We start from the raw sequence: 25,137 nt of genomic DNA, 5'->3' as shown, positions 1-25,137 counted from the left end.
ATCCAAGTCTCTAGCCCTCAGACATCTTAACTTTAAGGAAACAAAGGGGAGTTTTGTTTTGAGACAGGGTCTTACTATGTACTCCTGGTTAGCCCCGTGTTTACAGAATCCACCTGCCTCTGCCTCCCAAGTGCTGAGATTAATGGCCTGTGCCACTATGCCGGCTGGAAGTTTTTAATGGGCTTAGTTTTAACTTAGCGAGATGAACAAGTTCTGAAGACAGTGTGAACAGACTCAGTACTCCACGCTGAGTAACACGGTAAGATGAAAGAAAGCATGACGCCTGACGTTGAGCTGACACTTTTATTTTCTTAAGAAACATCTAGACAGTGCTATAGACAACCCTAGTGAATGTACAGTACCATACATAAAAGGACGGATGCTCACAGTGACATTTTAAAGCACTGGAAGAGAGCGAAGTGCTTTCTGAATCCAAGAGGTCAAAATAAATTCAGAATGGGTTATAACGTCCTTATATGGATTAAGGTTTTAATACTTGCTGTTTGGGAACCTAGACAAAACACCCAATCACGTAACTGTGAGTGTGTCATCCCTCAGTGAAAACCAAGTCTTCTGGTGACACACACTTGTTAACTCATTTAGCCTGTCTCCATACACAGATTTAAAATCCTAGTTTCTGTCAACTGACACATTGCTTGGATTAAGGAATAGACTTCTCTATTATACAAATACACAACCAAATTAAGTCTATCAAAGTGCTCACTGTTTTTTACAGGAACATTAACAATCTGACAGATGTTCAGAGTGTACTCTGCACTAAATATGTCCCTTTACACATCTAAAATCCCCCCTCTACAGTATAGTCACTGTTGTGACTTTTCTAAGCAATGGACACCTCCCCAGCCCTTCAGTTCTCTGCTTTCCTATTTCCTGGCTATATTCAGTCCAGCGTTGGCATCTGTGGCTCTGTGCCCATCCTGTCGCACCACTGGCAGGTCTGCAGGGGTCTAACTCCAGCAGGCAACTAATGCTAAAGTTGTACAAAAGAGTATTAAAGACACTTTCTAAGATATACAGAACATGTCATGCCAAAACATACAATAAACTGGTAATACTGGTGGATCGCACATAGAATTTACACTTCCAAAATAGAATAACTTAAATATTAAAACGTACCTTTATATTACCCAATGTAACTGACTTTATAAGCATAACAAATGGCAAAATTTGATACAAAAAAACCCACAAAATCCACTAGTTTTAAATGCTGTGTATCACAGCATGTGAACATCTCGATCATCTACTCCAACTACAGACAGCAATGCTTCTTCAAGCTACTCGAGGGTTCAGAACCTAATTAGAAATTGATACGAAACACAATTTTATGTTCAAATATGGAAATGAGCAACATAATCCCGAAACCCAGAAGGATCCCAGCATTCTGTAGGAAGAAATACCCCCAACGGCTGCATCCATGATCGCTAGCATCGTTGTGGAGCATCTCAGGCACCTGAAAGAGGCAAACATAACAGTTCAGCTTTCCCAAGTAATCTGTAGGTCGGTGTTGCTCAGAGCTGGGTGAAATAGGGGTCGCCCCTAGAACTCAACTGTTCCATGCACACAGAGTCTCTTGTCCTAGTGGCTGACTAGTTAGTTCAGTAACTACTGTGGAATTCTGAGCGGGTAAACATTCACCCCACTGTTAAGTGAAAAGTGATGCTGACTTCCCCGCTTCAGGTACTGCTGCACAGCTAAGGTTCAATTCTAGGATGTTTTTGTTTGTTTTTCCCCAAGACAGTTTCTCTGTGTAGCCCTGGCTGTCCCGGAATTCACTCTGTAGACCAGGCTGGCCTCGAACTCAGAAATCCACCTGCCTCTGCCTCCCAAGTGCTGGGATTAAAGGCATGTGTCATCACTGACTTAAGGTTTAAGGCTAATGCAGAGAGGGGAGCTCTTGCACTACTTGAAACACAAGTTTAGCAACGAAATTTCTTCTTATGCAAACTTGGTGACAAAAGAATTTTATTTTGCCAATAAGGAAATGTTATATACAGCCTGTGGACAACATTGGTTTGGGCTGGGTTTACTTCAAATTTATAGACAATTCAGAGCCTAATTCTACTTTTTTTAAAAGATTTATTTATTTATCATGTATACAACATTCCTTCCACGTATGCTCGCATGCCAAAAGAGGGCACCAGATCTCATTACAGATGGTTGTGAGCCACAATGTGGTTGCTGGGAATTGAACTAAGTACTTTTGGAAGAGCAGTCAGTGCTCTTAACCTCTGAGCCATCTCTCCACCCCCCATCCCCTTTTTTAGATGTATTTATTTTATGTTTATGGTACTATCTGCATGTACACCTTTATGCCAGAAGAGGGTAGCAGATCCCACCATAGATGGTTGTGAGCCACTATATACTTGCTGGGAATTGAACTCAGGACCTCTGGAAGAGCTGCCAATGCTCTTAACCACTGAGCCATCTCTCAAGCCCCCCAATTCTATTTTAAAAAGGTAAAACAAAGCTGGGCAGTGGTGGCGCACATCTTTAATCCCAGTACTTGGGAGGCAAAGGCAGGCGGATCTCTGTGAGTTCGAGGCCAGCCTGGTCTACAAGACCTAATTCCAGGACAGGCTCCAAAGCTACAGAAAAACACTGCTGCGAAAAACCAAAAAAAAAAAAAAAAAGTAAAACAAGGGGATGAGTTTTCGCGTGTTTGGGGATCCAAGATTCCTCTGCACCACTGGAATCTAACACCATTTTTGCAATGAAATTTTTTAATTAAAAAAAAAAAGATTTATTTTTATTTATGTATATGTGGGTTTGTGCTTGTACACTGCCTGCAGAGGCCGGAAGAGGGGGTCAGTTCCCCTGGAGCTGACCTGTAGGATGTGGGTACCCAACCCCAGTCCTCTGGGAAGAATAGCAGCTCAGCCATCCCTCCAGACCCTGCAATAATTTTTACAGAACACAATCCTGTTTTACTTAGTCAGTGCCCTCTGACTTCTGGAAACTCACCATGTCAACCAGAGCGACGTACATGAACAAGCCAGCGGTGAGCGCAAATACCCACATAGACACATTTTCCGCATAGTGCCCGATGAATATCCCTGTTGCCATCCCAAGATACGCCAGCATGGCCGACAGGGCGTTATAGAGCACAGCCTGCTTGACGGTCATGCCGGCCTTGAGCAAAACAGCAAAGTCACCTGTACCAGAAAACAAAAATGAGGGCAAAGTTATTGAAAATCATTTTAACACACATCTGAGATTTCTCAGATTACATAAAAAAATTTGATTTTTCTCCAGGGGAATAAAAAGAAAGAAAATACCCAGGGCTAGAACAGAATTAGTGAGTGTAGTCACCTCAACAGTTCTACAAACTAAACAATTATTTTATCCCACATCTTCTGAAGGCTTCTTCTATGTCAGGGATGACGAACAAGTCTACTGCTGTGTTCTTGTACTGTCTTCAAGGGAGCTGACCCTGGAGGTGCAGGCAGGAGCAGCAGGAGTCCAGTTATCCCCAGCTTAAGGCTAACTTGGGCTACATGAGACCCAATCTCAAAAACACTAAAACAAACAACAATAAGAAAACAACTGGCAATAGAGAGGAGGGCAGTGTAGAACTCACACGGTTGGCAACTGATAAAGGAAACACCTAACTAAGAGCGCCTGGAGATAGAAATGGCTAAGAAACTTCACAGGGCAGGACTGAGAGAGGGGAATGAGGGGGAGACAGGCTTACGTAAGCATGTGCTGGGTATGGGAGGCCTTCTGAATGGCTGGAGACACGGCAGGAACAAAAGTGAAAATAGTGTCAGTGTTTGTGAGTGAACATACGCCCGTCCATGAGACATACCCGGACACGAACTGGAATCCACACAAGGGAGGAAGTTCTCAAATTGTAGTACAACTCAAGTACAACTTATCAACTCCTCTCCTTCAGCTCTAAGACATCGCATCGTCTGTGTGTTTGTGTGTGTGTGTTTGTGTATGTGTGCATGCGTGCATGCAGGCGCTCGAGCACCTGCATAGGGACTCAAGGTCAGAAGAGAGGGCCAGCTTTCCTGTCTCTATCAGTTTCTACTTTATTCCGTGGAGGCAGTCTCTCACTGAACCTTGAGCCAGGTTGGCGGTCAGTGAGCCCCAGCCCCAGTAAGCCTCCTGTCTCCATGCTCCACTAGGTTACAGAAACACACCGCTTGCTGGGTCTGAGCTCAGGTCCTCATGCTTGCCAGCCAGTGCTCTGACCCACTGACCCATCAATCAAGAGCCTGTTTTTAGGTATTGGGACTAAATACCTAGGCTGTCACGCATTCTAGGTAAGTGTTCTACCGAGAGTTACCTACCACAAAAGCTGACTTTCTTAGCTTAAGAAGTGTTCCTCTATGTGCTGTAGTTCACTTTTGGGGGTAGTGATGCTGGTGGTGGGAGACAGGGTCATGTAGCCCAGGCTGGCCTCAAACCATATGGCTGAGGATGACCTCGAACTCCTGATCCTGCTGCCTTTACCTCCCCAGTGCTGGGATGAGTCAAGCATACACAATCACTCATGTTCCCAGTGTGCCAGCACAGAAAGAGACTTGGTAAAGGAAGAAGGGGCCCAGGTACCACTGAACAAACCCTCGCAGGCATGGTGTACTCGTAGGGTCCAAAATCCAGCTGGAAAGAAATGTGTGTCCAGTGAGAAAGAAAGGCAGTCAGATGAGCAGACAGCGGGAAGGCTCAGGTTAGGAGGACGTCAGCTCCAGCGCTCTGCTCGACAGCCGAGCCACTGTGAGCAGGAGGACGTCAGCTCCAGCGCTCTGCACCCGAGCACTGAGAGCAGGAGGACGTCAGCTCCAATGTGCTACAGCCGAGCCACTGAGAGAAGCACAGCTCATCCTCACAGCCAAGGCAGTTCACAGGCTTCTCTTACCTAGTTCATGAGGCAGTTCATGACAGAACACAGCAACAGAGGTGCTTAGCCCACTGGACAGGCCCTCAGTGAAAGCGGCACCTGTGTAAGTAAAGTCAAGAATAGCTGGGCTGGGCATTTTGAAATCTTGCAGCGTATAAAAATAATGGAAAAACAATGGTGCTAAATTTTGGCTGTGCATAAACACCATCTTCCTAGCTCAACCTCTATATTCTTACTAAAATAAAACAGCTACAAGCTGAGCGTGGTGGCACATATCTTTAATTGTAGGACTCAGAGGAAGAGGCATGAGGATCTCTGTGAGTTTGAAGCCAGCCTGGTCTACACTGGGACCTCCAAGTCAGCCAGAGCTGAGAGAGACCCTGCATTATTATATAAACATGTATTTATTTTGTGTGCGACTATGCCACTTGTGAGGTCTGAGGACAACTTGTGGGAAAGGAGCTCTCCTTTCCTCACATGGATGCTGGGGATGGCACTCAGGTGGCAGGTTTGGCAGCAAATGCTTTTACCTCTGTGCCATCTCACTGGCCCCAACCTCTATCTTCTAAGAATCTCACAGCACATCTCACTGGGCCTAGATTTCCCTGGGAAGCACAGCATATGTGATGGGGAAGCAGAGGTTCAATTGTCCAGCAACGAACAGGTATCTACAAACTGGAGAAGGGAATGCTCTCATAGAAAACACTGGTCTGAGCATATAAACTAGATTAGAGGAAAGCCCTCTTCAGCCAGAGTGCACAAGCTCTTCACCGGCCTCAGAGGAGTTTATGCGGTCACTAGACTTGTGCATATGCATCCTTTTTCTCTTCCATAAGGAGACCTAAGACACAGCCCCTCCCCTTCAAAAAGCTAATTCTTCCTGCTGACCGGTTACCTACCAGCTGTGCATGGCCTAATTCCCAGTAGAACTCTCAATTACGGTACAAGGATTTAACTTTGTCCTTTCCTTTGTCCAAGTAAATTCCTTCATCACGGAAAAGACCCAACCTCAGAGGGGACATGCATATACACAAGATGCCTCCCACACACTTCATGTTTAAAGGATAAAACACTGTTTTGTGTTTGTGATGCAAGGGCTGGGACCAGGGCTCATGCACACTGTGTAACTGCTCCAGCACCACTGAGCTAGAGCCCCAGCTAAGAGCAACCATTGGTAAGGACAACTTAGGCCATAGGTGAGGTACAGATCCTAGACTGTCTTGTAGCACACTTTACTAAATACTTCATTGTCAAAGAGTAAACCAAAAAACTTTTTGATAATTTTGGAAGTCAACATCCTCACCTAAACTAACCTATTTTAAACTTGAATGAACATTTAATGAGCTATTTCCAGGCCAACCAGCAAGGACCAGCAATGCAGCAGCATACCAATTGCAAGGCCGTCACTGAAATTGTGCAGCCCGTCGCCCATGATCACCATCCAGGCCAATGTGGCAATGCCGGCATCCTTCAGCTCCTCTCGCGAGTAGCGCTGGCTGTGGCTGTGGGGATGGTGGTTCTGGTGGTGGTGGTGGTGTAGAATATGATGGTAGTCGTGATGGTGGTGAATGAGGTCATCTGACTGGCCCAGTGTATCATGGAAGTGTGAATGGCACTTGTTCTTGCAGCCCCTGGGCACGTACTCATTGTAGACTTCTTGTGGGTGTGCGTGGGCTATCATAACCTCTTCTTCTTCCAACATTGTTGGCTGCTGGGAATCAAAGGGGGAGGGCTCCTGGGAGTCTGCTTGTAGATAGCTTTCAGGTCCTAGGGATAAACACAAAGAACGTTGGGGGCTTTGTTGATGTTCCACTGATGGCTGATCATCATCTCAGGGCCCTGTAGCCCTCAGACCTTCAGGATAACGCAACAGAGCTCTGTTGATGAGGAACGCCAACAGACTTGACGGAATTCTTCAAAGGAAACATACCACATGTTAAGAAGGGGTTTCAGTGCATAGTTCTAGCAAGAAAGCATCTGAGGGGGGCTACCCTCACAGCGAGATTGAGATCCTATTTCATAAAAGGGTTTATTATTAAGTTTAATTTTTAATTACACTTATTTCTTTATTTTAGCTTGCATGGGGGTTGGCACATGGCCATGGCATGTGTGTGGAGGTTGGAAGACAACTGTCTGGAGTTGTCTTTCATCAAGTGTGTCACAGACTGAGGACTGAACTCGATGACCACACTTGACATCAGCACCTTGTCAGCTAAGCCGTCCATCTCACTGGCCCTACTTCCTCTTGGTTCCTCTTTCTATCTCATTTTTCCTATTAGTATATTAATGACTTTTTTGTTTTGTTTTTCCAGAGAGGGTTTATCTGTGTAACAGATTTGGCTGTCCTGAAACTGGCTTTGTAGATCAGGCTGACCTCAAATTCACAGATATCTGACTGTCTCTGCCTTCTGAGTACTGGGATTAATGGGCGTGCATCACCACTGCCTGGCTTAATGCTTATTTTTAATTACAGGTAAAATTTCAAAACTGTAAATGCATGTTGATTTACAACTGGTTAGAGTATGCTTGTTCTCAAAATGGTAAAAAGCTACTGCTTTTTTTTGTCCATTTATTCACTTTCTCTGACTTTTCTGTCCAATTATGCATCTGTTATGATTACGACTAAAGAGAATGGATAATACTATCACAAATTAGAAACTGAAAATAAAAATTAAAAATCTCTGTCAAATTATCCACAGCCCATTTGAAACTTAGTCCACTTCAGATGGGCTCTGCTCTGCTCTTCCTTTGTGTCAGTGAGTCAGGATTTGCAACTGTCATAAACTGAAAGGCGAGAGAGAAGGGGATCTCATCTTAACTCATCCAAGCTCTAAAGTCAAGACATAAAACACAGAATTTCAGCTTCTAAAATTATCTGCAGTGCCTGGGTGGCCTGCCTGTGATCCGTGACAGTGACTGAACACAGTCCTCTGGGTAAGAGAAAGGGATGTGTATGGTGGACATTTTCATTCCATTCCGTTTTTTTTTTCCTTTGAGACATGGCTTTGAACTCACAGAAATCCAGCTGCCTCTGCCTCCCGAGTGTTGGGATTAAAGGTGTGCGCCACCCAGTTTTTGTTTTTTTTTTAAATGTGCATTAGTGTTTTGGTACTGGGCTTCAGGTCCCCTGGAACTGGAGTTACAGATAGTTGTGAGCTGCCATGTAGGTGCTGGGAGTTGAGCCCGGGTCCTCTAGAAGAGCAGACACTGAGCTGAACCACTTAACCACCGAACCATTGCTCCAGCCAATCCTCTCCAACACATTTTTAAACTCCTTCTTGCAGTTCCTATATGATTTTGAAGCTGGTAATATTAAAGTTTTCAATCCCAACAAAGTCATTCTGCAGACCAGCAGCCATGGGGCAGGCGCAGCTCTCAGCTCTCCTGGAAGGAAAGGTCCCTTTCCTAGCCATCTAGGGCAGAGGATTCATGGGGGAGTGGCCAAGGCTTTGGAAGAGAAGGGTCCAGTTTCACCAACAGCCAGGCACAGAAGTTATTTTTTTTCCTTTGGTTGTTTGAGAAGAGGCTCCCTGTGGCCCAGGATAGCCTTGAATTAACTATTAAGTAGTTGAGGATGATCTTGAACTCCTGATGCCTGTCAACACTTCTCAAGTGCTGGGATTATAGGCTTGCATAAATTCTTTTTTGTTGTTGTTTTTATTTTTTGAGACTGGGTTTTTCTGTGTAGCCCTGGTTGTCCTGGAACTCTCTCCGTTGACCAAGATGGCCTTGAGCTCAAAGATGCACTTCCTGAGTGTACCGCCACAGCTGCCACCACCACCTGGCTTTACGTGGCGCTGGGAATGGAACCCAGGGCTTCATGAATGCTAGGCAGGAACTACCAATGCAGCTACATCCTCCCCCTGAGTAAAAGGCTTCAAACATCAGTACTCCACAACTGCCCTCCTGATTATCCCTTAATATCTTCTGCTTCCTTGTATTTGAAAAGATGAGTTTTTCTTTTCATTTTAAAAAAAAATCATATGCTGCTGGAAGGTGGTGGCACACACCTCTAATTCCGGCAGCTGGGAGGCAGAGGCAGGCGGGTCTCTGTGAGTTCAAGATGGAATGGATTGAGTTCCAACACAGTCAGGGCTGTTACACAGAGAAAGCCTGTCTTGCAAAAACCAAAATTAACAACAAACAAAAGAAAGTATAGATCTATCAGCTGGCTTCCTATTTATTACGTGACAAAATTCAAGGAAAACAACAAAATAACCTTAATAACTTTATCATCATTACCAAGAAACATTTATTGGCTGGGCTTAGTGGCTCTTGCCTTCAGTCCACACTGATTATCCGCTTGGACAAAGGAAAGGAAACCAACAGTAAGGCTACTTTTCCTCTTGTACACTGTTACCAATTTGTGGGGAGCATCCCTGACCTTCTTTCTGATCCTATGATTACAAATGTCACTGGATTCCAATCAGAACACTGAAGACGGACCAGTTCCAGAGAAGAGCCAACGTGTTGCAGTTGCTCTTTTGAGAAAAAGAGCATGCTGGAAAATTCAGGGTGACCTAAAAAGCTTACCCGCAAGATCAGTGTTTTCTTTCCTCTTAGTCAGTGGCTATCTGTTGAGCTCCTATCCTGTGGTAAGTATTCTGTGGTTAAGTATTCTGGATTGTTTATTTGTCTTAGAGTTCTGCTATGTAGCCCAGGGTGGTCCCATACTCCTAATCCTCCAGTCTCAAACACCTAAATGCTGGGATTATTGCCATTTCGGCTGTTCTGGCGGCCTTACGGAGATACAGGGAAACATTAGGACACATCTACCTTTAAGAAGTTAGTTGAGCCGGGCGATGGTGGCGCACGCCTTTAATCCCAGCACTCGGGAGGCAGAGGTAGGCAGATCTCTGTTAGTTCGAGACCAGCCTGGTCTACAGAGCTAGTTACAGGACAGGCTCCAAAGCCACAGAGAAACCCTGTCTCGAAAAACCAAAAAAAAAAAAAAAGAAGTTAGTTGACTCTAGTGATACAAGTATACATTTGTGAAAATCCCTAAAACTATGGAGCCCCCTTAAAAAAAAAACAAACTGTGACTCATTTTAAATGAGTAGAAGGAAAGACTAGACGTCTCTTTCATCAACCAAGAGGAAGTTCACTTGTCTGTCTGTAAGAAGGGTACTTCCCTTTCCAAAGACTCATGACACATTTAGATATCCTGGAACCCAACGTGATGCTAAGCAGCCCTCACCACGGTCTCATACGGCCTCATTTCAGTTCAGTTCTTACTTCAGAAGGGAGAGGGCGCCAGCACCGTGTGGTGTCACCGTGTTCACACTAAGCCCCTGGAGGCATAGTGTGGGGGGCACACAACTGAGGCTTGGAACTAAGACCCCCAAGGTTGATGGTCCCTCACAGCAGGAGGCACTGGAGGGGTGTTGGCCTCTTGCCTGAGATTCTGGCCAGCTGTATGGAATGTCTGCACATCGCCTTAGGATCTCTGGAAGGGGTAGAGTATATGGAGAGTGGAGTGTTAACTGAAGGGAGACTCCATCTATGCAGCCACAGGGAACTGTCAGCCACACTGGGTGAGATTTTTGGGTGGCAGGGCTACTTTGGGGCCACCCATGTTCCCATAAGTCGAATACGCCCATTTATTCCCCAAGTTAGGCTCTGGTAAACCCAAACTTGGGTTTGTCATTGGCACCGTCTTCGGCATTTGTTTCTATTTCCCCAGGGAAAGAATTCATAAAACAGACCTTCACACATGGCCCCCCCAGCAGTGACTGCCTGTGGCAGTTCCGGAGGACTCAAGGAGAAGCGTGGAGGAAGGCCTTCGACACACTGCTCACCTGAGCTCAGTTCTGTATCTCAGAACAAATAACCAGGGTTTCTGTTAGTCTGAGGTCACCTGAGCTATCCTCAGGAGACTACCCTGCTTCATCCTGAAAAGCACTCATGGCCTGGGCTACCTCAGTCTTGAGTACAGTGTGTGGTGGAGAGGTCCCTGAGAACTCGCTGCAGCAGTGAAGAGGGGAGAGGAGGAAATGACACACGCAGCCGGAAGACTTACGTTCACCGGAGTCCACCTTCTCCTCATTTGTGGAGAGCTGAGACTCGTATTTCGACAGCTGCTTCTTAATCTCCACATCTTCATCGCTTTCAGGTTTCTTTTGGTTCTGAAACAGGAAGAGCAATGTTCTGAAACATCTGCTCTGCATATGTGGACAGCTCTCAATACAGCTAGGGCTCAGCGCTAGAGAACTTGCCTAACACAGGTGGGACCCTGGCTCCCACCAATCAAGAGCCAGGGAAGCAAAAGGCAGAGAAAGCAACAGCACTGGCACACCTCCAGGAAACAAAAGCCTTCCAAGAACAGGGCCTTAAATTTGCTTGTTTAGCATCCAGTATAAACTTCTGGCTGTAAAAACTTTTAAAAAGGCAAAAAAGTCTGAGTAGAGAGAAAAACCACCGTTAATCTTCCTGTGTGGCCTGCACCAGCCACTGTAGTGTGGGCTCACACAGTCAGTGTTAGAAACGCACCCTCCTGGGGCACAGGAGGACTCAAGATGACGCACAATGTGGACGTTAATGCTAACCAGATCCTGGTGATTCATCCATATGTTAAACCAACAAACTTGACCTGTGTTATGCATTTAGGGATAGTCACAACCACTTCCTTCTGGCGTGGTAACCTCTGGGCATTGAAACCTACATTTTTCATATTTTGTTATGCAGATTGAAGTACTTTTCCTTAATAAAACACCTTTAACATTAAAAATTTAGTTTTCATTTATATGTCTGTGTGCATGTGTGGAGAGAAGTCAGGTAAGGGCACTGGAGCTAGAGGTGGGGTCTGAGACCCAAACTCCCGTCATCTACAAGAGCAACAAGTGCTCTAACCACTGGGCCACGTCCCTAGACCGGGTGTTTTCTCAAGTATTTATGGTTTAGCCTTGAAATTACCAGTGGGCTTTTTCAAAAACCTCGATCCTTTCTTGTACATTTTGTGTGGTAATGGGGGTGGAACCCAGGTCCTCATGCATGCTAGAGCTAGACAAGTACTACCTCTGAGCTAGTTCATCAGAGTTCTCTCTCTCTCTCTGACAGGTTTCCATATGAGCTAAGGCTGGCACTCAGATTGGGTGTGGGCCACAGGAGCTGGCTACTACTGAGCTAGGCTCCCTGTGTGGGTCTGAGCAACGTTTATTTTGCAGAGTTCTCACTGAACAATCAAGCCTGTGCGTTAGCTATTTATTTATGTTGAAGACAGTATTCTTAATTACAGAAATTATCAAATGAATAATATTTATTATTTGCATTACATTTAAATGAGCAAGACAGACCTAGTCACTACTATCCTGCAGCTGCTCCCCAAAGGACAGGAGCTTTAAGGCAGATGATGAATATGCAATTCTTTGCTTACAATCATTTGATAAACACTGATACATTTGAAAACCACAGGGTACTATCAGAATGCATAACAACAAGACCTGAAAAGTTTCAGGATGGGCTCTTCAAAAATGCAGCAGTTCAACCAAAATGTAAGGGCGAGCAGGACTTTGGAGTGAAGGACGGTGAGGCAGTGTTCTAGGTAGTTTTTGAAATAGAGGGAGGGCCCCCAAACAGCAACGATCTGGCTCTTTTCTGGAACTAAATGACATTCATGATAATACGAGAGGGCTCTCTCTGGAAGGTGGCTGGTTTAGAGTGCACGCTTCAGTAACTGCAGGAGGCCAGGTAGCACAGAGCATGCTGGGAGTGGCCTCTGTCTACAGGGCAATGGGAAGTCCGTGGAGGATTCTGAGCAGAGGTGTAGAGCACAGCCTGTTCTGTGTAAATACAGCAGGTGGGAGAAACGGAAACTGTGGGCAGGCTGGGTGGGAAGAGGAGACAACTTAGGCCTGGACAAGAAGGACAGCAAAAACAGCTGGGGAAAGAGAAAGACTGCGGACATATTGAATAAAGCTGGGTCTGGATGGGGAGGTGGGTGCTACGATGCTGTGCTTCTCAGAGCTTTCACCAGCCGCAAGGACATGCGAGGTCGAACTGTGGTAAAGGTCTAACTATACAGAGTGAGCATGAGCAGCAAGTCTCGATGAAATGCAGATTTCCCACAGACATGATGCCAGGTGATTGACTACATCTGACTCCAGGACACAGCTTTGACTCCTCAGGGAAAACACACTCTTGCTTCCGACACTCAGCACACAGTCAAGTATTTTTATTTTATTTATCCTTATGAGGGGGGAAAATAAATTAAGTAATACTAAGACCTGAATACCCAACATTTTCTTTTTTTTTTTAATATTTTATTTATTTATTTATTTATTTATTTATTTATTTATTTATTTTTGGTTTTTCGAGACAGGGTTTCTCTGTGGTTTTGGAGCTTGTCCTGGAACTAGCTCTGTAGACCAGGCTGGTCTCGAACTCACAGAGATCCGCCTGCCTCTGCCTCCCAAGTGCTGGGATTAAAGGCATGCGCCACCATCGCCCGGCTATTTATTTATTTATTATGTATACAGTGTTCTGTCTGTGTGTATGCCTGCAGGCCAGAAGAGGGCACCACCAGACCCCATTATGGATGGTTGTGAGCCACCATGTGGTTGCTGGGAATTGAACTCAGGACCTTTGGAAGAGCAGGCAATGCTCTTAACCACTGAGCCATCTCTCCAGCCCCCTACCCAACATTTTCTATGATGGAATAAGGACAGGTAATGTTTGCAAAACTTGGTGAGGACTATCTGGAGTACCTTCTGTTGTTTCCTCCGTTCCACTAGCATTCGTCATCACCAACTACACGCCAGACTCAAGGTGGGCAGAGAGAAGCGCACAGGACACAGGCATCCCAGATCTTCACGTTTGTATTTTACTGGATGTCTTAACACAGAGATAGATAACTCAACCTCCCTGTGGCAGAGATCCTCAGCAATATGAACATCACATTGCTGTTGCACTTAAAGATACCGGCACAGCACATGGCTCATATCTAGCTCACTAGTGACCTGCTCCAGTTGGGAAGGAAACGGATGTATTTTCTTTCTTTCTTTTTTTTTTTCTTTTTTTTTTTTTCGAGACAGGGTTTCTCTGTGGCTTTGGAGCCTGTCCTGGAACTAGCTCTGTAGACCAGGCTGGTCTCGAACTCACAGAGATCCGCTTGCCTCTGCCTCCCGAGTGCTGGGATTAAAGGCGTGCGCCACCATCGCCCGGCCGGATGTATTTTCCATAGTAGCCTATCCTTTAGAATCTTGTTATAGAGTGCCAGGATAAAGGGCAGTTAGAAAACATTTGGGTACAAATTGGAAACTAGGGCTGATGGGCTAGCAAAGTGGATAAGAGGCACCTGCTCCCAAGCTTGATGACCTGCACTCTACCCCGGGACCTACATGGGTGTAAGTCATCCTCTTGCCTCCACATGTGTGTCATGGCATGCACATGCCCTCCCCCACATAAATGCAATTTTAAAAATTGAAACTAATTAAAATAAAGATATAAACAAATCAGGGTGTTTTGAAAAAGAAATTCACAGCCAAAGATGGTGTCACACACCTTTAAAGCCAGCCTCTGGGGAGCAGAGGCAGGCAGAACTCCTCTGAGTTCAAGGTCAGATTGGTTTACGGAGGGAGTAGACAGCCAAGGGCTACACAGAGAAATCCTGTCTCAATAAATAAATAAAATAATAAAAATTAACCAAAACCCCATAAGACAAATTCTAAGTATCCCGTAAGTGAAAAGTAAACAAGTATTTTTACTTTTACTATTTCTAATTATGTGCGTGGGGGGTTATATGCACATGAATGCAGGTCCTGTGGAGGCCAAAAGATGGCATTGGATTCGCTGGAGCTGGAGCTACAGGTGCTGGAAGCTGCCCTACATGGACGCTGGACAACACACTTGGGCTTTCCCTAAGACAGCCTACACTCTTAATGTGCTCTCTAACGCCACGATCTCATATATATAAACATATATATTGGCTTTTCCAGACAGTTTCTCTGTGTATCCCTGGCTGTCCTTGATCTCAGAGATCTACCTGCCTCCACTTCCCAAGCGGTAGGATTAAAGGCATGCACCACCACTGCCTGGCCCCATGACCATATTTTTAAAGCTAAGAATAATTCAAAAGGATATAAAGAAACAGAGCACTCTCTCCTCTCTCTCTCTCTCTCTCTCTCAATCTCCTTCCCCTTCCCCTCCATAACACATTAAATAAACTTTATACCAAAAAAAAAAAAAAAGAAAAAAAGAAACAGAGCATGTCTTTTAACCAGTCTAAGTGCAGCAATGGAAACAGCCACAGGGAACATAATTCCAGTCATTAAAATGAAGTGGTTGAGCTGGAAAATTGGCTCGGAGGTTAAAAGCATGTGTTACCTTTGCAGAGGAACTGGGTTCAACTCCCAACACCCACATGGTGGCTCACAACCACCTGTAGCTCCAGTCCCAGGGAATCTGATGCCTTCTTCTGATTTCTACAGCCACCAAGAACACATATGGCACACATACATACATGCAGGCAAAGTATTCACACATATAAAATAATAAAATCTTTTTTAAAATTCAATAAAAAAGAAAAGAATGACGAAACTATTCTTTCATTTGTTCTGTCTTTTGAGACAGGGTGTCACATAGCCCAGGCTGGCCTCAAACTTGATATGAAAATGAGGATGACCCTGAGATTTTAATCCTTCTGCCCCCACCTTGTAGGTGCTGTGATTATGAGCATGTGACATCATGCCCAGCTCAGAAGAAGCTATTTCTGTTTACTTCTTCCTGCAAACGTCAGTCCATTAAACAGAGGGTTCATATTTGTAATATATGATTTTTTAAAAATCTGCTATTTTTATTACTCTTTTCCCCCCCTGAAACAGGGTTTCTCTGTGTAAGGGCCCTAGCTGTCCTGGAACTAGCTCCATAGACCAGGGTGGTCTTGAACTCACAGAGACCTGCCTGCCTCTGACTCCTGAGTGCTGGGATTAAAGGAGTGCATCACCAGCTGAAAATCTCTTTTTAAAGCAAGAGTCGGGGCTGGAGAGATGGCTCAGCAGTTAAGAGCATTGCCTGCTCTTCCAAAGGTCCTGAGTTCAATTCCCAGCAACCACATGGTGGCTCACAATCATCTGTAATGGGATCTGGTGCCCTCTTCTGGCTTGCAGGCATACACACTGACGGAATATTGTGTACATAATAAATAAATAAATATTTTTAAAAAAATAAAGCAAGAGTCTCACTATATAGTCCAGAATGTCATGAAATTCAATTATGTAGTTCAGGTTGGCATTAAACTCAAGACACTCCACCCTCCAACACCTGAGCATGTGGATCACAGATGTATGTTGCCCTGCCCTTCCCAGCTCAGCATAGGAAGGTTTCGAGTGTAAGATCCCTAAGGGTAAACAGGATGGAGGCGGCAGCACTTCTGTTCACAGAGCGCGAGTTTCCCACAGTGGGCCTGATGCGCAGTCAGGGCCAGCTACACTTAATTTTCAGACTTTTTCATGCCAGCTCTGCTGGTTGTATAATTGCACAACTTAATTACATGTTGCTCAAACTCTGAAATGACAGTGAGAATAGGAACTTCTGTGAAAACAGAAGCTGAATGCATTTTAAAAAGATTCAAAGGTAAGTTCTCACAAAGAGTCTAATTAATGTAAAGTGTCCACGGTTTAAAATACAATACTTTCAAAATCTAACGTGTATGTTCAGAATAGCTCTTTAAGTATATAACCTCTTGCTCAATCTTAGAGAAAACGAAGTTGGATATTGTAGATGAGCTACGGCACAGGTATAAAAAAAAAAAAAAAAAAAAAAAAAGACATGAGACTCACGTGACCTAAAGAAGTTCTGACTCAGTTGACGAGCTCTCGTCTGGTCTGCTGGGATCACATCAGCGCCAGGCTTGCTGTACTCATCACTGTGAGAGCTCCCCTGCCAGCCTTCTGACTGGGCTGCCTGATCACATCAGATTAGGGGCAGAACACCTTATGACTGAAAGTATCATTATCGGAAACAACCTCTACTTGACTTTGGGATAATTTATGATCCAGTTTGCAAAGGCTACACTTGTAAGTCATGTATCCTTTGAAACACAACAGAACCACAGCTAGAGTGCAATTAATTTAAAACCAAAGACCATTTAATCATAGCGTCCCACATACTGACAATATATCCATAACACCAGGCCTCTGCTTTGGGTTCGGTCACATACATACACACCTTTAGCCTTTTCCTTCTTATTCCCCAAGAGATACAAGGAATAAAGAAGAACAGAAACTCAGGGTTGGGCTAGGAGATGGCTCAGTCGGTAAACTGATTGCTACGCAACCACAAGGACCTGAGTTTAGATAATCAGAACCCCAAAACTGCATGTGATGGTGTGTGCCTGTTATCCTAACGCTGAGGAGACAGAGACACGAGGCTCCCAGCTTCCTAGCCTAGTAGGCAAGCTCCAGGCTTGGCAGAGACCTGTCTCAAATAATAAGGTGGAGAGAGAGCGAGGAAGACACTGATGTTAACCTCTGGGCTCTATTCTAACACATGTGCTCAGAAGGCGGGCAGGCCAGCTGCTCCCTCCAGGTTATCAAGACACAGAGCTTCTATCCGAACACCTGTGCGAACAAAAGCATCCCATCCTTAAGGGTACTGAAAGCCTCTCACACAAAGACCACAGATTCTGGGCAGGCTAGGCTACCGACAGCCAGGATGCCACTCTAAGCGCGTGCCTGATGTACAGCGAGCCTTCAGTACCTGCAGCCTTACCTTCTTTTTCTTATCTTTAAACTGCTTGATCAGTGTGAGGACGTGCTCCACAAGAAACATGAAATACAAGCCTCCTAGAGCGGTCAGACCTTTCCACGTGGAATCAAAATAGGTGCTTTCTTCCATGTTCTCAGCCGACAGGTGACTGAACAGCGGGCCTCTTTTCCTCTCCATCGCTGGCTCTTCGTGGCTATGGCTGTGGTGGTGACTCGCATGAGACTGAAGTGAAATAACACAGTTCATATGTCAGAAGAACCGCCAAATATGAAATCATTAAGCAATTAATGGAACACTTTTGAGTTGAGGAGACACTAAAAAATAAAGAGGATGAAGAGCGCTAGCTACTCGGAGCTTCGTGGACGCTACCTGCTACGCACTTAACAGAGTGGGTCTGTGTGCAATAAAGGCAGAGACATTCCAAAGTGACCATCATAACTTAGAATTTTCTCAATGTCTGATGTGTTACCATGGCCCAATTAACAAAGACTTCATATCATGCAGTATCTATTACTTACAGGTACCACTTATAGGTTCACACAGGTTCATCAGATCAGCCCTGTGAGAAGCCTAGTCAGGATGGAGGGGTGAGCCCCGCACATATCTGAGAACCTGGGCACTGCATCTGCCGCCTGTGGCAGAGTAGAGCAGTAACTAGCTGATGCTACTTATGATAGGAAACCAATTGGGTGTGCAGCATCCTAATCAGAGCCACGGGGTCTCTGCTATGCACTTCCAGAGTTGGTATGCCTAAACACCTGCCACTTGGTAGTCAGAGAGACAGCCACTCGGAACAACTTTCATTTTGAATCCAATATGAGATTGCCAGTGTTCTTTGAAGGAGTAACTTTCCCTTTCTACCAAACTGAAAATCTCTGTCAATTTTTCTTTTTTCAGGGCTGTGATTGAAGCCAGGGCTTGCTTTATTTCAGGCAGGTGCTCTACCACTAAGGCACATTCTCAGCCTATAAATGAAAAAAGTGACCTCCACGTATTTCCTGCTTGTGAATTATCCCAAATACTTAATTAAAGGTAAAGTCACTTTATCAGGCCTGTATGTTGAAAAATTCATGCCAGGTGGTAGTGGTACATGTCTTTAATCCCTGTACTTGGATCTCTGAGATCAAGGTCAGCCTTGTCTAGTGATCGAGTTCCAGTACATTCAGGAATACACAGAGATAAACCCTGTCTGGACCACCTCCACCCCCCACGGCCCCCAAAATTCATTCAGGTCAAGGAGTATCAATCTTCAAACACACAAATCCAACCCTGAGGAAGACCTCTCAGTTTTGTGGCCGTGAGAATGGGCACACACTTTAATCTGTGGCAACAACAGGAAGCAAGCGGCTCCCCCTGTGGCAGGAGTCCCAGTGCTTCAGATCCGAGCAGGATTTCTCTCCTTTAATTAGTGAGTTCAAAAAGCTTAGCCTGATTTGGCAGTCTCTATCAGACAGAAACAAAAACCAGCCAAACAAAAGTCTCACCACCATGTACTAAAATCTTGCATAAGTTACCAAATACACTTTAAGACCAACTTTTCAAAACAAAAATTCTAACTTCTGAAAATACCAACACAGCGAGTCCGAGTGCAAACCCAGCGCTTGTACTTTTAATGTGTGAGGCTAAAACGCGGCAGGGGACGGACACACCACAGAACTTACATGTGGGAGAAGATGTAACAGAGCGTCTCCACTCAGAGTCCCGACCGCCAGCGCCACGAGGAAGCTCAGCAGGAACTTGAAAAACACCCGGTTCATGAGTGGCACCAAGATGACCCCCAGCAGAGACAGGAAACTGATGATGGAAATGGCTATGAAGCCACCAAGCCAGGCTGGCAAACCAATCAGAACAGAAGGAAGTCATGTGATTTGTAAACTGAGGTTTCCTACCAGGGCATTAAACAGCAGGTGAGCACAAAGCAGCTGCATTCAGGCATCCCCACTGTAATCTTGCTGCAGGCCCTGACAGAGAACCTTACACACAAATAAAGATACTTCAAGATAGGGAAGGTAAACCTAGTGGAAATTTTTTTTTTTTTTTTTGATACAGGATCTTACTATGTGGCCTTGGCTGGCCTGGAATTCATAGAGCTCCACCTGCCTCTGCCTCCAGAGTGCTGGGATTACAAGTGTGTCCTACCATGCTTGGCATTAGTGGAAAAACCTTTAAATGGGGATTAAAGGAAAAGAAAAAGTTACAAGGATGAACTCTGCCTTACTTGGGAACCAAGTGGGACTTTCATTGCTAGAACAGCTAAGCTATGAAACAGGAGAGGGAGGCAAAGTGGGAACTCACTAATTTCCTCAGCAAACAAAACATTCGTTTCTTCCTCAGTATAATACTGTTCCTCCCCGTTCCCTTCCCTTCCTTACTTTGTAGTCTCTATGTAGACCATGGTGGCTTTGAATGCATGATCCCCCTTTCTCAGCTTCTTCAATACTGAGATTACAGCTGTTAGCATACGAGGCTTTATTTGTTTAAAAACACACTTTTATTTTGTGAATTTGTTTGGGCTTTACATATGTCTGTATGTGTGTATGCTTTACGTATGTCTGTGTACCACACGCTTGCAGGAGCCTTCACAAGTCTGAAGAGGGCACTGGATTCCCTGGAACTGGAGTTACAGATGGGTGTGAGCCACCAGGTGGGTACTAGGAACTGAACCAGGTCCTCTGCAAGAGAAGTCAGTGCTCGTAACCACTGAGCCATCCCCACCGCCGTGTCTTTTTAAAGGAGCCAAATGTACTTTTAAAATTTATATTCAGAACATTCAGGGCACAGAACAACTAAGATTTTGTATCTAGAGCTACAGTGAAAAATAGTCTTGAATATAAAGAGGAGTACAAGTAAGTAGATCTACTAAAAACTGTTCTTATGTCACAAAAGTAGATTTACCTATTTGTAAAGAATAGGTCTTTTGAGGGATTTCCGCCTTCTTCTCACTTGCTGTATGAATCAGACAGGACCGAGCATCAATTTGGTTGATGATGGCCGGGCAGAGATAGTTAAACTCTGTTGCATTCAACATAACATGGATGTTCATGCCATGGGATGTCAGCAGCTTTGTTGCATTGAAACACTGAAGGACAAGACAGTAAAAAAGTCATAGAAAGAAATTCCCACTAGGAGACTCCAAAATGTAGTCTGACTCATCACCCTGAAGCTCTACTAAAGCTACTTTGTTGATAAAATTAATGCAAGTTAAAATCCGCTTTGCTTTCAGCACTTTGGAATTTGCCTCCAGTAGCCTGAAGAAGATACTATGTCACAATTATGTGTGTCATTCTCCCCTGACCACATCACAAGTCACCAAGGGAGCAAACCTCCTGTGGAAGAGCTTGGGGATGAGTGGAGATTCACAAGCCTGTTAACTCATTGTATACAGCTATTAAGGAAACGAGCTTTAATTTCGAAATGGGGTTCATTACAGATTGAGAAATAGGTTCGGAGACTAACGCTCTCCGCTCTCCGACTTGGCCCAAACACGCCCAAGACATGTTGCTCCTCCTGCTATGACACCCCTTGCAAAAACTCAGCTCAGTTCTGTGTACGTGCCTGGCAGAGTGATTCTCCGCAATGAGAGATTTTTAAATTATACAGATGACTCTTGCAGAGGGCAATGCTGGTTAATAAAGCAAACCTGTCCCAGCAGGCAGATGCATTCAACAGTTTAATTGGATGACGAGCTTAGTTTGAAGAGAAACTCCTCTATGCAATTTAGCACCCCCCCCCCAAAAAAAGCTTATCTGGTTATAGTATCTGTTGCTCATCTTCTACAAAGATATTTCAGACTCACAAGGAACTCTTCACCAACACTACTCAGAACAACTTCATTACCAGTGCTGCTATGGCCCATTCCTATGGTTACCCCAAACTTCGGTCATGTACTGGCTTGAATGAAGCACCTACATTCCGGTCATTAGAGACTGACAACTAATGCTCCCCCCACCCCATACTCATTTAGCCAAAGTAAATTGTGTAGCACAGGAAGAGTTTATTCTAGAAAAGTCACATAACCTGGGAACTGCACTACCTGACATCCCCCGTCAACTTGCTCTAACTTCAATCCCTCCACAAGCCACTGTTGGGAGACACACAGGTGCATTTGTGTTTGCAGCACTGTAACCTTGCCTTTCCCTAAAACACGGAGTCTAAGTCCTGCTTCCTCAGATCCCCCGCTGTCTATATATTAATATTAACTTTCTCCACAACTAACCTTGGCATCTTTTTATAGTTATAATAAACTCATTCTCCTGGATAGCCAGTCCTCAAGCACGTTCACAACATTCTGCACACTGTGAGCCCAGCTGAGAAGAAAAGCTCCCCCTTTCATAACTGTTTTATTTTATTTCACACTCATCCCTGGAGGGGACAAACAGGTGCATTAAATATTGTACAGCATTTATCTTACCTCCTGAATATTGTCATTTGTGTTCCGTGAATACATAAAGCTCTTTCTGGGCTCACTCCCAGACTCGTTGCTTTTCCTACTAGCTAGCCGGCCCAGTCGGCCCACTCGGCTCTTCTCTGTGATGCTGGGTGGGGTAGAAGGGTTTACATCTTTGGGGCGTTTGCCACGTTTCGGAGTCTCTACAGTCTCTAGGAAGTGAGTTCCTTCAGAGACAGAGTTGTACACGGCTGAGGTTACTTCGCTTGTGCTCACACCCTCTTTGGCGTTCCTTCTACCATTCACACGTTCTGGTGGGTGAGAGCCTTTCCCCTGGTTGGTTCTAGTTTTACCTGAACTATCAGAGTCATGATCTGGGCAAAAGGCTTTCCGATTGTTTTTACCACCAGCAGCGTGACTGCGGCGGGAATGGCGCTCATGGTCAGCGTGGTGCTCGTGGTCGACGTGGTGCTCGTGGTCAGTGTGATGCTCGTGGTCGGCGTGGTGTTCGTGGTCAGTGTGATGCTCGTGGTCAGCGTGGTGCTCATGGTCGGGGTGGTGCTCGTGGTCGGCATGGTGCTCATGCTCATGATGTATGTGGACTCTTTTAATCTTATCTATGCCTATATTCTGAAGCAATTTTCTGAACCCTTCAACTGACAAGGAGTCATTCTCTCCATAGCGGTAGAAAAGCTGTTGCAGATAATGTCGCTGCATGGTAACCGCCAGGTCCACATTAATGCCAGACTCCCAATTTAAATTAATTTTCTCAGTGGTCTGAGAGAGAGCAACTGTTGATTGTAGATCATGAAGGGGATTCGTGACCCAAAGGGAGAAGGTCAGAACCATGATTACAGATAAATTCCTGGCCATTGCACCTTCCTAGAAAAGATAAGGGGAAAAATTCTTTACCACACTTCTAAAACAATTTAAGAAACTTCATGCTAAAAACTGATGCCAAATTACACCGTCAACGTTCACACGGCACTGTTTGTTCTGACCAGGAAAGGACGAGGTCGTGTGGAGACACAGAGAACCAGGAGCCTGAGTCTCCCCCTGCAGGCCCACACACCTGGAGCAAAGGCAGGACAGTCATATGAAAAGAGACAATAATTAGTTCTGCAAAAGCAGCAGCAGGAGGAAAAGATCCACGTGCTCACAGACATGTCTCCACTTCTCACTAAGCTGAGGACTACAGCTCAAAACCAAACCTAAGGGCTTCTACCACCATAAATAGAAAAGGCAAAAAGTTGGAAAAACTAGAGCTAACAGCCTCAACTGACACTTGGGAATTTTTAAAAATGGTTTCATTTTCTTTGGACACACATTCATGCTCTTTATTTCCATCCTACATGATTTTACCAAGTTGTGTCAATCGAGTTATTTTCTATCCATCTTCAGATTGGAGCACACACACACACACACACACAAAGCGATCTCCGCACCCCGACTCAGCAATGAATCAGACCTGATTTCACATCAGTGCATTGAGATTTCCCAAGTCTTCTGAACGACTGCATAATAATAGTTCTTTGAAAAAGTGACTTAAGCTTAGTGAAAACACACTACATTGTTCTTCGGTTGAAAGTGACTTAAGCTTAGTGAAAACACACTACATTGTTCTTCGGTTGCTACACATTAGCTAGAGAATGTTTTATCACATAATGTTGGGATTCAAGGCCTCTGCCTGAAGGAGGAGTCCCCATCCCTTTCCAAGTGGAAGTGGAGCTTGAAAAGCAGAGTTCAGTTAAGCAGAAGCAGTACAGTAGAGTCAGATCTTTGGATGGATGTTAAACCTATGTCTCTAGCAAATGACTCTGAGGGATTTTGAGCTATAGAGGGCAACAGACTACCATTTTTCTGCCTGTTCCTTGGCAGGTTCTCATGACCTCATCTGAAAAGCCGGTAATATCTATGTGCAAGAAAGAACACACAGTGGAAGTGCTTGTTAAACTCCCCTGTTGCCCAAGTGCTGATTATCATACCAGACACCCAGGTAAATGGAGGCGCATACAAGCAGATAGAACCAGACTCCAGCAAACAATCGTCAGGGCCTCGCATTTTGAGAATTCCCGTGATAGGCAAAGACGACCCGAGAAGAAATCATTCCCAAGGGGAGAGGCGCATCACTAGATGGGTGGGGCAGACCTGGCCTTGAGCCAGAGGAAGATGCTGAGGGCCCGCAGCCCGGTCCCCGGATCTCCTTTTAGGCCAAGTCTGAGAGAGAGAGAGAGAGAGAGAGAGAGAGAGAGAGAGAGAGAGAGAAAGAAAGAAAGAAACAAGCCACAAGAGGCTTTGAAAAAAGGGACAGTGGAGAAAAAGGAAAAGCGCACAAAGCTTGCTTGGGAGGGTTCCTGTAAGGAAACACGTTAGTAGCTTCTTTGAATGCAAGGGAAAAGTTAACACAGAAAGTCCCTAGTTTTGGGTCCCCAAGCCCACATGGGGACCCCAAGTTGGGAGGGGCAGCTATCCAGGGCGAATGGGGTTCGAGGTGGGGCCCTCGCAGCATCCACTCTCCGTTGCCCCTCTTGGTCCCAGCAGCCCTTCTCTGCGGACCCGGGCCTGCGGGGCTCCTTTCTGCCGTCCCGCTGCAGTCGTGAGGAACTCACCTCTCCCGGTGTCCCGCCGCCGGGTCCCGTGCGCAGGTTCCCCGAGGGCGGTCCAAGGGGGCTGGAAACCGGCTCGGCTCCGGTCTCCGAGAAGCCTTTACAGGGCACTGAGCAGCGGCGGAATCATGAGCCCGTCCACCCCTCGGCCCCAGGTTGCCGCGCCTCCTCCAAGCAGGACAATCGGTAATTACCGCCGCCGCCCGCTGCTAGCACCGTGGCGCACGCGCAGTGCAACTCCGGAGCCGGTCTGCAAAGACCGATCCGCTTTTCCGCGTGTTCTCAGACGCCACGGGCTCGTCGCGATGGAGGGGTGGGCGCGGGTCCTTTCCTCGAGCCCTTCCTCTCCACAGCCAGGACCGCGGCCCAGCCGGGTCCGCTGTGGACAGCTGAGTTGGATGGAACCGCCCCCGACCACGAGCTCCTCCGAGAGGGCCCCGCGTCCAGCGCTCGGGCCTGGCTCGCGCAAGAAGAAGTGGTCGGAAAGATGCGCGAGGCGAGCAGAGGCTACGGGGTAGAACCACGCCAGCAGGCGGGGGCGTGGCCGGGAGGCGTGGCCTGCGGGGCCGGGCCGT

The 25,137-nt window shown here is 45.7% G+C and overlaps 1 protein-coding gene across 2 annotated transcripts; it reads right to left on the bottom strand.

The window, feature by feature from the left end:
- Positions 1-298: 298 nt before the first annotated feature.
- Positions 299-25,103, bottom strand: LOC121441855 (zinc transporter ZIP6-like). Of its 2 annotated transcripts, XM_041643174.1 has the most exons (10): positions 24,566-25,103; positions 21,981-22,838; positions 20,465-20,648; positions 19,231-19,400; positions 17,573-17,791; positions 10,887-10,992; positions 6,257-6,634; positions 4,886-4,966; positions 2,983-3,173; positions 299-1,471 (listed from the first exon to the last, which is right to left on the bottom strand). In XM_041643174.1, the coding sequence occupies exons 2-10, from the start codon at positions 22,827-22,829 to the stop codon at positions 1,319-1,321; spliced, it is 2,331 nt and encodes a 776-aa protein (XP_041499108.1). In that variant the 5' UTR covers positions 22,830-22,838; positions 24,566-25,103; the 3' UTR covers positions 299-1,318. The 2 variants fall into 2 exon arrangements, with proteins under 2 accessions (XP_041499108.1, XP_041499110.1); XM_041643176.1 differs by lacking the exon at positions 4,886-4,966.
- Positions 25,104-25,137: the final 34 nt, after the last annotated feature.

This window comes from Microtus oregoni, unplaced genomic scaffold, assembly GCF_018167655.1.
Source record: "Microtus oregoni isolate MIOR12 unplaced genomic scaffold, Mior012 000082F_ref0000272, whole genome shotgun sequence".
Lineage (NCBI taxonomy): Eukaryota > Metazoa > Chordata > Mammalia > Rodentia > Cricetidae > Microtus > Microtus oregoni.
Note: the sequence above shows the minus strand (reverse complement) of the source record. Positions and strands in the feature narration are given on the sequence as shown.